A 14451-nucleotide genomic window follows, 5' to 3' on the forward strand; every position below is an offset into this window, starting at 1 on the left:
GGTGCAGTTGCGGGGGCCGCCGGGCCGGGCGGTGCGCGTCGTGCGAGAGCACTACCTGCGCCCCGACGTGCCCTGCCGCAGCGCCCTGTGCCGGGCCGCCTGCGCCCGCGGTGAGGGGGCGGCGCGCGGGGGATGGGTCGGGGCACCGTTAGGCCTCGGCGTGGTCTGTTGTGACGGGGGGCCGCGTCACCCGCCCCGTGGCGTTGGCAGCAAGCGTGAATCGCGTTGGCGACACGTAGGGGTGCACGTGGGTGCGGGTGCACGTGGGTGCGGTGCACCCCCTGCACGAAGGTGCTGCCACCACCGCTGGCGGCGTCTGCGGGTGGGCCGTGATCCATGATCACGACAGTGTTGCCAACACCACTGGCAGCGTCTGCAGGCCGTCCATGATCACCGACGTTGCCAGGCGGCATTTGCAAGTGGTTGCCACCCCTCCGCCGACAGTGCCGCGGCCGCCTGCAGGAGCTCCCCGCTTACCGCCGCCACCTGTGGGAGCTCACCACGTGGCGCTCCTGACCCAGAGATTTCCGAAGGGAAACTCGCCCCTGTGGTCCATCAGAGTTGTTATATAACAACGGTGGAAAATACAGTTATTTTCCTGTAGTCCAATAAAAGGTGAAAATGAAGAGCAGGCATTTCAGCGAGGTCTCCAGCCTGTCCAGCGGAAGTCTAAAAGGGTCAGGCCACGCTGCTGTAGGTGAAGCATTTTGGCCACGGAAAAAACCTGTTATTTTTCTGTAGTCAAGTAAAAAACAGTGAAAATGAAGAGCGGACCGTTTCGGAGGGGCCTCCAACCTGTCCAGTGGAACAGGCCCTGCTGTATGTCACAGGTGAATTGTTTTGGGAGGTGCTGTGAAACAACAAAAATGCAGCAGCAGGAAATATTCGGAGGACCAAGAGAAGCAAGTGGATAATAAAATGCTCTTCTGAAACGGACTCTGCTGGTGTAACACCAGCACGTAACACTAGCAGAGCCTCCCTAGGCCTGAAGAAGGGCCTTTGTGCTCAAAAGCTTGCAAAGAACATTTTTCCACCTATTTATATTGCACCTACCCAAAGAATCTTGTCTGCCCATGTCCTTAGACTGACACAGCGACTGTCAACAGCCCTGCTTCCAAAACAGAAATGTGCACAAATAACCAAGGGCAGGGTTTAAATAGAAAAAACAGGAAAAGGAGAGAATTGGAAAGGGAAAGCGGTTGTTGCGAGGCTTCCCTGTAAATGGCTTATATGCATATAGGGACCGCAATAAATTGTTAAAGGACTTTCTGAGTGTTATGTGGCAAGCCACTACATACTACACCCTGTTTAAAAGGATTTTTTTTTTAATATAAATTTTGGCAAGATTATATCACGAGTTAAATCCTATAGATATCCATTAAGTATACTTGTAATGTGACTGAGTGGTTAACATTGAAACTTTTTTGAATCTGCAGGAGCAGCAGTTTTTGTTCAGTAATTAAATTTAATTATCCGTATTATACCTGACAATCTTAGATGTGGGAAGACTGCCAGCTCCTGTGATTTCTAGTTTGATGTTGTTTTGGATAGCACAGTGCTATGATGTACACAATAGATTATCTTCAGTTGACCTTTTATTAGTGTGTGTATGTGCGTGTGTGTGTGTGGGGGGGGCTTTAATCCACTAATTTCTTTGCAGCAACATATTAACAATACTAGGTGATTAACATAGAAGATACAACAGGTTCAGGACAAAAAAAATAATGATTTTTCAGTTGAGTTTCTCACTCTGCCTATAGAAGTGTTTTCTAAATTGTTTGCCTAAATTCCCTACATTTCAGAACAAACCTTTTTTATATTTTTGGCCAGCTAATGAGATGGAGACTCAGTAGATACATATTTGTTGCCTAACATGTTGGGCAAGGTTATGCTTAGCATTCCCTGAGAGGTCTGGTGGCCGTAGAGATGTATGATGCAACTGCTTATGGACCCCCAGAGAGTAAGAGTCACATTACAGTCTCAAAACCAAATGCTGTCCTCTCTCATGTCTGATTCCCTTCCTCCTGACTTCAGCATAAATTGTGCTATAGATCAGTGTCAGTATGTGCCTGTATATAATTGTTCTAGGTAATTCAGGAGGAAGGCAGACATTTGTTTTTGTTCCTGACTCAACATGCTGTGCTGAGCAAACATATTTCATGCACTAGGAGAGCTTGTCTGCATAAATCATGCATACAGATATTTTTAAATGGTATCCTGTGCCTACTCAAAAGTTAGTGTAATCTAGGTCTGGATGTTAGGTAAGGATGGCTTAACATGCACAGCCTATATAAACCTTGAAGTGACATTTCACTTTTCAAAGAATTTGCCTTCCAATCTGTTGCTGAAAGATTAGCTTTATTATATCTGTTTGGCCATCAGTTATAATACCGAGTTCAATGGTAGTTGTTGCCATGTCACTGTAAGCATGACTGGCCTCAGTGACTAAATAACTTACAAGGATCACTGTTAACAAGACAGATTGCATTGAATTGGTTCCTAGGAAACGTATGAAAGTCACTTAACTTGTCAAGATATGTATAGCATAAATATAATCCACCTACACTGCTGTGCGTGTAATGATTCAATGTTAATAATGGCATTAGGAACAAATGGATACAGAGGAAAAACATAGCTGAGACCCAGAGAAAAAAACTGCTTATGCTGAGGTTACCTGGAATGCCAATAAAATTAAAACAGTTCATGCTTGTGTATATTTTCTGATTTCTGCCCTAACTGTTTTTTCCAACATTTCAGATGATTTAGTCCAACAGAATGCATGTGACACCTTCCTTTAGGATAAATTAGATTTGAAAACTTTCCCATTTTGGAGAAGTGTCTTTTTTCCAAATGCATATGCTTATGTGCATATTGTTAATATGGGAAAAGGGCTCTAGGCAAGCCTGCCAGCAGTAAGTGGGTTATTGGCTGGTAACAACATCTGTGGAAGCAATTCCTGGAAAGAATACACCCCATTGCATAAATCCATAGGAGATTTTGTATCAAATCTTTTTTAAAATTTTTTTTCCACAATAGCTGAGAAAATGTGTCTGCACGCTAAGTTGTATAATGAAATCAGACCTTTGTTCCCTTTCAGTTATTTTCATAAGATTATGTCAATATATAGAAGCCCTTAATCCCAGAAAGCAAAATGAAGCAAGGTTGTACCATATGAGACCTTAGAAAAATAGGAGGTTAAAGATGCGTATATATTTTTATTTTGTACAACTAGGATTTCCTAGCATGGCAGACATTTATTAATAAACCAGTGTTGCAAATGTTATTTACACATCTAAAATTTGAATTATGTTTCAGATGGGAAATTGTTGTCAGATGATGTGACTCACTATGTTGTCCCTGACTGGAAGGTTGTTCAAGATTACCTTGAGATTCTTGAATTTCCAGAATTGAAGGGTATTATTTTCATGCAAACAGCATGTCAAGCCGTGCAGCATCAGAGAGGTCGCAGGTATTTATCCGATAATAATTTACTACTCCTTCAGATTTTTAAAATGTGCAGGTATTAAAGTGGGAAGATGTATACGTGTTTCAGCATAGCAATCTGAACTTGATAGAAGACCCTCTTTTATTTTTTGAATAAATCTTTCAAGAGTTGTAACGTAATTTTAGAGGGAAGAAATTGTGACTGACTTGATATCCAGAGGCATCATTTCCTATTCTGTTTTCACAAGACAGGAGCAGTATGATTACTGTTATTAATATGTAATCTAATGACCTCGTGGCAATAGCTAAAGACACTATACCCATGTGGCATAATCTTTTTTCTGCAGTTTCCAGGCTGTAAATGTGTATGTCAGGATAGAGGGGCAAGAATTTTTCATGTCTGTCATTGGACCCACTGTATATGTAAGGTTACTAATGGGATTGGTTTAACCCTAGCACAGTAATTTAGTAAAATGAGTACTTTGCATGGGTACTATGCTGTTGCAACTTTTCTTTAAGAGGAACAGTTATCATATTACAATTTAATGTTTATATTACCATAGCACACAGGGGCTGCAGTTGGCACTCACTGATATTGTACAGATACATCTGAAGATGAGGTTTCTGTCCCAAAAAGGAGGCAACTTAAAGCCTTGATCAAGCTATAATTTATGTGCTTTGTACTTACTGTACCCTATTGAAAAAAAGTTGCCATATATATATATAGAGAGAGAGAGAGAAATGCAGTGTATTTATTAATTGGGACATTCATTACAGAAGTTAAAGCTGACATTCTTTTGGATTAAAATGGTAATAAGTCATGATGACATGACTTGCTTCCAAGTGATATATAAAAATACTAAAATAAATACAGCGAGGAAAAAGCATCTGCTGAGTAGCTGGAGGTATTGACATTTGAACCAGCAGTATTAATATTATGTTTTAATTATTAAGATGGTAATCAGTTTTCCAATAACAGTAAAAATTGTGTTTAGCTTTATTTGGAATAACTCCTTAAAATAATGGATAGTAATTTGAAGTTTTTAACGCTTCCTACCAATCTCTAAAATTGTGTTTCAAATCCTCCCTTGAAGGGAAATATGGGTTTCTAATTCACAGAAAAGAGAGCCTGAGCAAAAGAGGTTTTATGCTGTTATGAGTCTATATTCTTGGAAAAGATTAAATCTCAGATCAGTAGAAAAAATGGATGCTTAAAATAATCAAAAGTCTTTAGTGGAAAGGTATCCATCATTTAAACAGCAGCCTAAATGTTTATGCCACTTTACAGTCAAATAAAACAATATCCCTACACCAAAGATACTGCAATGAAAACTGTGGTTTATTTTAAGAAACACAGTAACTTTTAAATTTTTTAATAAAGTTTGCCTGCAAGTGAACTTTACAACTAAGGGAGTTAGAGGTGCACCGATGTTAGTCGCATGCTGGAATAGCACCAATAAAAGGAAAATTAACATTATCAGCAATCGGCTGTTTTTGGCCAGTGTAGCCACTAATGCCACCGATAAATGCTGCATGCATGCATGCAGCAGAATCATGCACGCAGCCAGGAGTGCAGCCTGTAAGCTTGGAGAGCAGCATCTGGCTGGTAAGTCTCGGGGGAGGAGCAGATTGAGGCCCGCACAGTGAGGAGGGAGTGGGGCAGGCACTGCCTGGCCAGAGTGTTACCCCAAGGGAGACATGTGCCCTACCTGGACTTGCGCATGGGGGGGAGGGCAAGCTGTCTGCTGTGGATTCAGGGCCAGGGCTACAATGGCCTTTTTCTGGCAGGGGGCTGGGCTGGGGCTGGGTTCCAAGTGGGCAGGGGCAGGGTGGGTGGCAGTGGCGCTAGGAGGGGTGGCTATGGGGTGGGATATGGCCATCCCAAAATTCACTGTAGCCACCCCTCCCAGCACCACCACTGCCTGCCCCACCTCTGTGAGTGCAGCCCTGGCCCAGCCCCCACACTGGGAAGAGGCTGGTGCAGCATCTGGCTCTGAGCCTGCAGTGGGCAGCCTGCCCTCACCCTGCTCACAAATCTGGGGGTGGGGGGGGTGAAGGTACATGCCCCCTATGCCTTCCCCAGTGGTGCACTCAACAGCAGGGAGTCGCTGTCTCTCCCTATCCCATGTCCCCATGGACAAACCACCCACATCTCTGTTCTGCTCTCAGCAAGGTCACATTCACTCCCCTGTATGAGCAGCTCCTGTCCCTGCCCCATTTCCTCACCGTGGAGGCCTCGATCTGCCTCCTCCCCCACAGACTTACTAGCCAGATACTGCTTTCCAAGCTGCTGGGCTGCATTCCCATAAATCAGCTATTGGATCAGTATTGGCGGATATGACTGGCTAATAATTGTCCTTCGGTATTGGCCAAGAAATCTTTATCGGTGCACCCCTACAGGATGTGGAGGCCACAGATGTTGATTTTTTTTGAGTCAGTTCTGGTTTAATTTAACTAAACAAAGGTATAGATGGAAGCCTGAATTAGACATTTAAGTAAGTATGAGAGTGATGTTGTAGCCGTGATGGTCCAGGCATTACGCAAGGCCACCTCTAAAAGATACCACCCTAAAAAATCCTTGTTTCTCATGTTTAATGAAGTAAGGCTAAAAAGTGCATTCATTGTGTAGCAGAATAAAATACAAAAAATACCTAAATACTAAAAGAAAAACTCTAAGAATTATACTAGGTGTTGCTGTAACACAGGTTAATCATGAGCTACAGGAGTTAAACTTCTTGATCTAAAACCATGATTCTCTACTGTCTGAGCCAGGGGTCAGTAGCCTTTTAGGCTGGGTCCAGATGAATGCCACCACGTGGTGCCACATACCATATGTTCAGCTGTCCTTCATGCTGCAAGGGAGCAGTGTAGAGGGGATTTTTTGACCCCTAGATATCCAGGGATCAGAAAAACCCGCAGTGAAAAAAAGTGGAGTGGAGCATACACCGGCAGTGTATGCCTCTTAAAGCTGGAGCCTGGCTGGCCAGAGCTGTACTCCACTGCTGGCTAGCTCTGCGTGGCAGGAGCAACACAGCTGCAGCCCTGGGAGGCCCCCAGGACCCCAGTAAGGCTGATGGGGCCAGCCTAGTGCTGACCTCAGCCTCTCCTACCCCACCTGGGGTAACTTGCTGAATGCCAGAGCATACGTGGCATAGGCATTCTGCGGGGACAACTAGTGACAGCACAGGGTGCACCACCACTAGTTGTCCCAGGGAAACCAAATGTCCACACACGTCTGGACATGACCTTAGCGGTGAGCTGAAATACCAAATCTTGATCCAAAGACAGACTACCCTTTGCAACCTAACTGCCACCACCACCACCAAGTTTCCCTGCTGCTGAGTTGTTGCTGATGCCCTGGCTTCATGGGTTGGATTAAATTGCTCGGTGGGCTGAATCCAGCCCATGGGCCATATGTTGCTGGCCCCTGGTTTGGGCTAAAAGATCTATAGCTCAAGCAGATGGACTGTACACCTAGCTGTGATTCAGTCTCAAGAGGGGCAGAGAGTTGCATTGTGATGTGGAACTACGTTACAGAGGTAAGGTTTTTTTTTTTCTTTTTAATTGTAACTTGATGTTGAATCAGTGTTGCAAAGTTCAGTAAGTACAAGTCCAAAGTCCTGCACTTTTGACAGAACCGTCCCACAGGTTAGGAACTCACTGGCTAAGCAGCAGCTTTGCAGAAAAGGACCTGGGGGTTATAGTGGACAATAAACTTGAATATGAGCCAGCAGTATGCTAATGGCTTTTGTGGGCCTTGTTGCCACAAAGGCTTTATTCTTGTAGAATAAAGATAATGTGCACATATTTTGAATGTTGCCACGAAGGCCGATGGCAACCTGGGCTGCAGTAATAGGAGTATTGCCAGCAGGTCAAGAGAAGTGATTCTTCCCCTCTATTTGGCACTAATGAGGCCACCTTTGGAATACTGTGTCCCACTACAGAATGGATGTAGACAAATTGGAGGGGGTCCAGCAGAGGGCAACAAAAATGGTTAGAGGGCTAGGGAACATGACTTACGAGGAGAGGCTGAGGTAACTGGACATATTTAGCCTGGAGAAGAGAAGGCTGAAGTGGAATTTAATAGCAGCCTTCAACTCCCTGAAGGGTGGCTACAAAGAGGATGGAGTGAGACTGTTCTGAGTGGTGGCAGATGACAAAACAAGGAGCAATGGTTTCAAGTTGCAGCAAGAGAAATTGAGGTTAGATATTAGGAAGAATTTTCTCACGAGAAGAGTGTTAAAGCACTGGAACAGGTTACCCAGAGAAGTTATGGAATCTCCGTTCATGGAGGTTTTTAAGACTTGGGTAGACAAAGCCTTGGCTGAGATGATACAGTGCAGATGGCTCCTGAGGTTTCTTCTAGTCCTAACTGTCTGTGATTCTAATTAACTCTTATTACAGCACTGTGATGCTGAAAAATGTGTGTTTCTCCATTTGTAGAATAAAGATAATGAGACATGCAGAAATGGAAGCTTGCCTGATGTCACGTAATGCATTGTGATAGAGAGTAGAGCCTCGGTGTTGTGACTCAACTCCCCGCTCTTACCAACAGAATATGGCCTTGTATTATTGTAGTTTGCATTGAATTTTCTGGTTCTGTTTCCACCTGGAGCTGAAATAGCAATGTTAAGAAGGCACCTGGCTACATTTGTTTTGTTTTTGTTCCAGACAGTACAACAAACTGCGAAATCTAATGAAAGATGCCCGTCATGACTGTATTCTGTTTGCTAATGAATTCCAGCAGCATTGCTATCTGCCAAGAGAGAGGGGAGAATCTATGGAGAAATGGCAGACCAGGTTTGTTTTAACTAATAACCATATGTTGCATTGGACATAAACATATGAAGGTATGGATAATTTATGTCTAAAAATGTAAGGCACTGGATATATAAAATGTAATGCTGTTGTTTGCTTGGCCATACAGAAATATAGTGGCTCTCAACCAGGGGTCCATGGCCCCTTGAGGGACTGCAAGCAGGTTTCAAGGGGCACATAGGGGCTGCAACTGCCTGATTCAAAGAAGAACATGGATTTTCTCTTTTAAAGGAGAAAAATGTAGGAAGCTCCAGGTTTCCCCTTGCAAGCTCGCAGTGTTCCAGCCTGCAAGAGGCTGCGTGGGGCTGGCAGGTGCGGGAGGAGTCTGATACAGCCGGGAGCATCATGTGTATGTGTTTGTGCACACATGCATGTGGGAACCAGGCAGTGATGGAGAGCAGCTCCCCACAGATGAGATGTGTGAGGGAGTAAGGGGGGCATGGGCAACATGTCAGGGGGGTGGGAGAGGAGCATGTGCTCACCCCCTGATTTCTGCGCTCACAGTGGGCACAGGGCTGCAGAATGGCTGGACTGGCCAGTGGGACCTGGTGGAGTGGGCAGTGAGACTTGCTGCCACTGCCAGGACCTCTGCGCCAGCCATGCAGCCAGCAGCAGGAGGAGAATTCGACTAGTGTTGTGAGGAGCTCTTATTGCCGGAGGGGAGATGGGGTGGGAGGCAGCGCGGGCATCCTGAAAGGAGTGGCAGTGTCATCTGCCCCACACATCCCCCCCTATTGTGGGTCAGGCATAAGGGGCGCCAGCAGAGCTGGGGGTGTGGGGGGCTGCAGGCCAGGAGTGAGGGGCACCAGCAAGGCCAGGAGGCTTTGGGTTGGGAGGCAGGGGACTGGCAGGGCCAGGGGGCTGCAGGTTGGGAATGAGGGGGGCCTTAAGTCCAAAACGTTTGAGAACCACTGCAGGAAAACATAATAATTGAAGTTTTAGATTGTCCTTTTGTGATTAAGAAAGTGTTCTATATTGTTTTTAGACATTTTTGTGTCTCTTTTTTTAATGTAATCCCTGTTTAATTATACTTAAAAAAAAATTAAATTGAACTGAAGTCAAATTGGAGCTGAGTTCTCAGGAAAGCTTTACCAAAAGTAAATAGAATATGTTCTCTTCAGAATGTTCACACAGAACAAATGTAGGCCTCTTCTCAACAGAGCGTGTGTCTATAAATGAGATAATTGTTAATAACCTTTTATTTTATCTGAATATTTTCATCAGTGGTCTGGAAAACATTAGGCTAGACTTTCAAAAGGTTGAGTGTTACTTTCATATATAAAATTGCTTTCGATACTTGCTCAACTTTATGCTTGCATATCCAAAGCACCATGTTTATATGCAGTTCCTTGATTTGTATTTGTATGTGAAGCACAGGCATGTGCACACATTTTTTGACATAAAAGTAAATTGCAGGCTTTATAAAAATGATTGACTAATTTTGTTCTCTGCTTGGAAACTGGTATATTCCTACTAATACCTACTGTCAGATGCTGTAGCAGGTATAGAGGAGTTGGAACTGTGACCACATTCCAGTTTATTTTCCACAGACTTGCATTCAAAGGAATACAAAGCTGTATTGGGGATCCATGTGGATGTGCTGGGGACAGTGTAAGGCTCCCAGTGCATTCTCTACCATTAACTTCCAGAGAGCACCCAGGATGAGAGAGCTAGAATTTTGTTTGTCTATTAGGTGCATGCTAACCTGTTTTCCGAACTCAAACATACACACGTTAGAAATGTAATGACTTGTATAAAGGTCCTGGAAATGTGTTACATGATCATAAATGTAATCTGACACAAAGCACGTACTTTGTTTTTCCAGGAGTATTTACAATGCAGCAGTCTGGTATTATAATCATTGTTTGGGTCAGATGCCAGTTGTTATGGTAACAGAAGATGAAGATGCTATCAGACAATATGGAAATGAAACAGAAGGAGTGTTTGTGATTTCATTCAAGGTAAAGTACCAAAAGAAATAGAAGAAAAGACATCTTTGTGTCACTTCACCGTCATAACAAATCAAGCCCTTTTAAAGACCAGTGTATATTTTATGTCATCTCAAAGATTTTTTTGGAAAATAATACAATAATAATGTTACTCTGTGTGCATAAATGAACACAAGGAAATCAATATTATGAATATTATCAGAATTGGTGCTAAAACAGAACCTGGAAGAAAACAGCTCCATAAAAAAGGTGTTCCTTGCTCAGAGAGGCCTTGTCATCATTTTTTCATTCTTTAATTTAGTGTTAGTGAACAGCGAAAGACTGACAGTCTACATTACTGAAGTCTACACTGCAGTTAAAGCACAGTCACCAGCAGCACAAGACTAATCCACATTGCTTTACTGGTGTATTGTAGTCTTGACTAATTGGGATTCACTATAGTAGTGAAAAGGAGTTGATTTTCCATTACTTATTTTGTTCCTGGTGTCTGGGAGATTGCTGGGCAAAGGGGAAATACCTCTGGTTGTAAAAAGAATGTTGCCAAGCTAATCACCTCTAAAAATATTATCTTTTTCAGATCTTTAAAGTACTTTAAAGGAAATTTGATTTTTTTAAAATAATTTCATTGTAATAGTCTAAGATGCTATCCTAAAAATAGTTTGTTGTTTATTATTTTAAAAAAATATATCCTTTCTCTACTGTGGCATATTTGTGTTGCGACTGGCTTTTGGTGTTTAAGCTACTTTGGAGCGGACACTTGGCTACCACAGAAAAGCACTGTGTATTTAGACAGAGTGTAGTAGGAATGACAGTTATTACACAGAATTCTGTTGTTTTTGCAAGAAACATTGTTAACTGAAACATAAATCTCTTAAATCTTTTGTCCTCCATTTATAAATTATGTATAGAATTACTTGGATAACTTTTGGGTGGACTTAAATGCTGCCCATGAACTCTTTGATTCCATACTTCAATCTCGACGTGAACGGGAGAGTGAAAGCCAAGAAAATAATGGGAAGGAGTATCCTGAACATCTTCTTATGGAAGTACTGGAGGCTGGGATCAAATCTGGAAGATACATACAGGTAATATATTATTTATAAAGTGTACATAGAAAAGTAAGATGAAGCTGGAGAGAAGGAACTCTTTTTGGAAGTGTTCAACAAAATGGATATGGTGGGTGGGGGAGGTGATATGGAATAAAGAAAAAATGGAAAACTCTTGCAGGAAAGAAGCACAAAAGCTAGAGTATGATCAGCAAGTAAAAAGACTAAATTGCAAAGATACTGAGCCTCTGATTTCCCTTGAATCCAGCCCAGATCATTAGTATAAAAATAAGATATTACTCCCTTATGTATTTGGTGGCATAAGTTTAACTGTTAGTGATGTGTGTCCATATCATGAAAAATTAAACTTACCACAGGAGACCAGCATTGTTTCCTTTGGCAGACATAGGAAAGAAGCAAGAATAAAATAAGCATAGAGATTTAAATTTTACCTCTAGGTTCAGGATCACATGTGGCAGTGCAGTATAAATCAGGCTTGAAGTAATTCTTGTGTTATATCTGTTTGAATAGAGAGAGAACTGTAGTCTTCAGAGCTTTCATCAGCACCAAATAGAATTAAACATCTAGAAAGAATTCTTAGCTCTTTCAGTAATTCAGTATTGTCGGTTCTGCATTGTATATTCTCCCTATAAAGAACAGCATTATCTTACTCAAAGTATTTTGTGAAAATGATCAGAAAACGTCTCTTTAAAAATGGATTTTTAACAACTGAGTTGTTTTTCAAGCTAGTTGTATTGAGGCATGGAGATTTTCTTTCCTTAAAGCTACTTCTATTTGTTAAATGCCTTTTACTTTATTTTAGGGTATCCTGAATGTCAATAAGCATAGAGCACAAATGGAAGCTTTTGTTCGACTTCAGGGAGCCAGCAGGAAAAAAAAAGGTGAAAAAGTTTACAGTTAAATGTGTACAATAAAAGAGTTTACAATAAAAGCTTCCATTTCACATTATAGTGTCCCCTTCCAGCCTACTTGGGAACAAAAGTTTCCAGGCTCTCTATAAGAAGCCATGTCAGCCCCTCAGTCATTAAGATAGTGATGAAAGGGAATTTTAAAAATGAGGATGTGTAAAATTGGAATCCAAAAACAGTTCTGTGTAGACCTCTTCAAAAATAATCATCTGTATTTAGCTTCTCATTTTCCCACTGCCTGCACCTAAACTGATGGCTTCCTGTGTCCTGCTAAAGGGTTTATCTGGACCTCTCCACAAGTGGACCCTAGCGGACATACTTATCCTGTGTGCTTTGTTTTGGTGTCAGTGCAGCCACTTACATGGCTGAAGTTAGTTAAGTAAGTGCAGAAGTGAAAACAGGAAAAGGGAAATGATGTGGGCTGGTGATAGAATCCAACAATTTTTTATCTAAGGCTCCAAACATAAAACTGCCTGATAATTCTTTCAAGAACTGGAGGAAGATTTCTCATCTTCTTGTGGCATTGGGTACTTACTAGTAATCCTTTTGGGTGCAGCTATGTAAGAACAGCCATTTTGCTACAAACTGTTATTTCAGCAAAACACTGCTGAAGGAGGCAGTGTGCAACAGATTTATAATCTTATTTAACTATTATTACTTCAAACTTAGATCTCCAGAGTGATATACTTATTTATGGTACCAAAGCTCGGAACCGAGCAATCCATGGTGATGTGGTAGCTGTAGAGTTATTGCCCCTGCATGAATGGAAAGGAAGAACCGTTGCTCTTTGTGAGAATGAGGCTGATGAAAAAGCATCAGGTGATACCTCCAGTGAACCTATGCCTACAGGTAAAGTGGATCATGATACAACGTAGGTTTGGAGTATTTGCTTTCCTCAACTTGCTGGACTATATTGTGGTTTTAATGGTAGGAACTGTCCCGTCCTGCCCTTCCAAAATGTCCTGGTTTATCATCAAGGTTTAACATACCATGCCATAATGGTATGGTATTGATATTACACAGAATCATATTAAAAGAACGTTATTACAGTTGCAAGTGAAGCAGTCAAAAGTTAGGCAGTGTCAGGATTCAAGTTGCCAGTGCAACCTTATTTCAGCCTTGTCTAGCAGAAGTATTTTCATACAGCCTGTAATTACAGGATCATATACAACTTTTTCCGTAGCACTCCAGCCGTCATCAGTGCACAGGGTAGACCTCCTCTGGAGATGAATCAGGGCTGTGCAACAAAGGAGACAGTTGTTTGTTGAACTCCTGTGTTAATTTATTGCAGAACCTGGTGTACGCATAATGAAAGAAGCAGGGGACAGTAGGAAGAGAAGTGATGGTTTTGTGGTTAAGGCAGTTTCCATGGAGAACTGGATTCTGTCCCACCAGTGGTACAGCGTTCCTATGTACTGTTAGACAGATCACTTCGAACTTTCAAAAGTGGTTGCCAGTTGTGTTTTCCTCATTATCTGGGTGCCTCCCTTGAGACCCTGGGCTCTGGTTTGATACTAATGGGAGCATTTTATATAATGGTTCATTCTTTGTGTCAGGTCCTAGTTATTGCAAATTGGTGCCCAAATTTAGTGAATGCTTTTGACCTTAATCACTCAATGCCTTGGGAAAATGGAGATGATAATACTTGCTCATGTCATGGGGGTATTGTGAAAATAAATTCATTAATGTTTGTGAAGCACTTGGATGCTATTGTGCTGAGGACCATAGAAAATCCACAAGGAAAATTAATAATTCTTTTTTTAGAGCAAGATTGAAAGATGGACAGTAAACAAAGCATGGGATATGCATTGAACAGCAAGGAGAACACAAAATATCAAATAATTGTTCATTAAGAGACCATCATCCATTCTGTGCACTGAAAGAGGCAGGAGTCATGTGGAAAAAACAGTGTGGGCTCATGTAATTAAGGATGGTATAATGCATACACACAGAGGGGCAAATTATAGTTGCCTGTGCAACTTTAATTCTGATACTTCTAAACTTCTGATTATTTGACTTTGCAACTATTGTGTTCTCCTAATATATTTTCTTGTGAGTAGCGTTCTAGCTCTCTTTACAGTGCCCCTCCCCTGAAATTCTATTACATTGATGCCCCTATGGTCATCACCAGGGTTTGGGACCTTTAGGTCCACTGCACAGACATGTGCCATTTAAGCAAATGAAGTAAGTGATAGAAGATTACAGGGATCTACAGGTATTATAGCTTTTAGCAGAGGAATGGTGTGACTCATCAATCCTGGGTTC

General features: G+C 42.1%; 1 protein-coding gene across 1 annotated transcript in view; it reads left to right on the top strand.

Annotated features, from left to right (window-relative positions):
• The first annotated feature begins 6 nt into the window (after window positions 1-6).
• DIS3L (DIS3 like exosome 3'-5' exoribonuclease) overlaps window positions 7-14451 on the top strand; it is a 28743-nt gene continuing 14298 nt past the window's right edge. Inside the window, exons 1-7 of the mRNA XM_019533846.1 lie at window positions 7-110; window positions 3316-3469; window positions 8116-8244; window positions 10088-10223; window positions 11120-11296; window positions 12081-12159; window positions 12856-13035. Of these exons, the coding sequence (XP_019389391.1) occupies window positions 3426-3469; window positions 8116-8244; window positions 10088-10223; window positions 11120-11296; window positions 12081-12159; window positions 12856-13035 (745 nt within the window). The 5' untranslated portion in view covers window positions 7-110; window positions 3316-3425. The remainder of the gene's footprint in view (window positions 111-3315; window positions 3470-8115; window positions 8245-10087; window positions 10224-11119; window positions 11297-12080; window positions 12160-12855; window positions 13036-14451) is intronic.

Source organism: Crocodylus porosus, unplaced genomic scaffold (genome assembly GCF_001723895.1).
Source record: "Crocodylus porosus isolate Cpor-Errol unplaced genomic scaffold, CroPor_comp1, whole genome shotgun sequence".
In the NCBI taxonomy this organism is placed as follows: Eukaryota; Metazoa; Chordata; order Crocodylia; family Crocodylidae; genus Crocodylus; species Crocodylus porosus.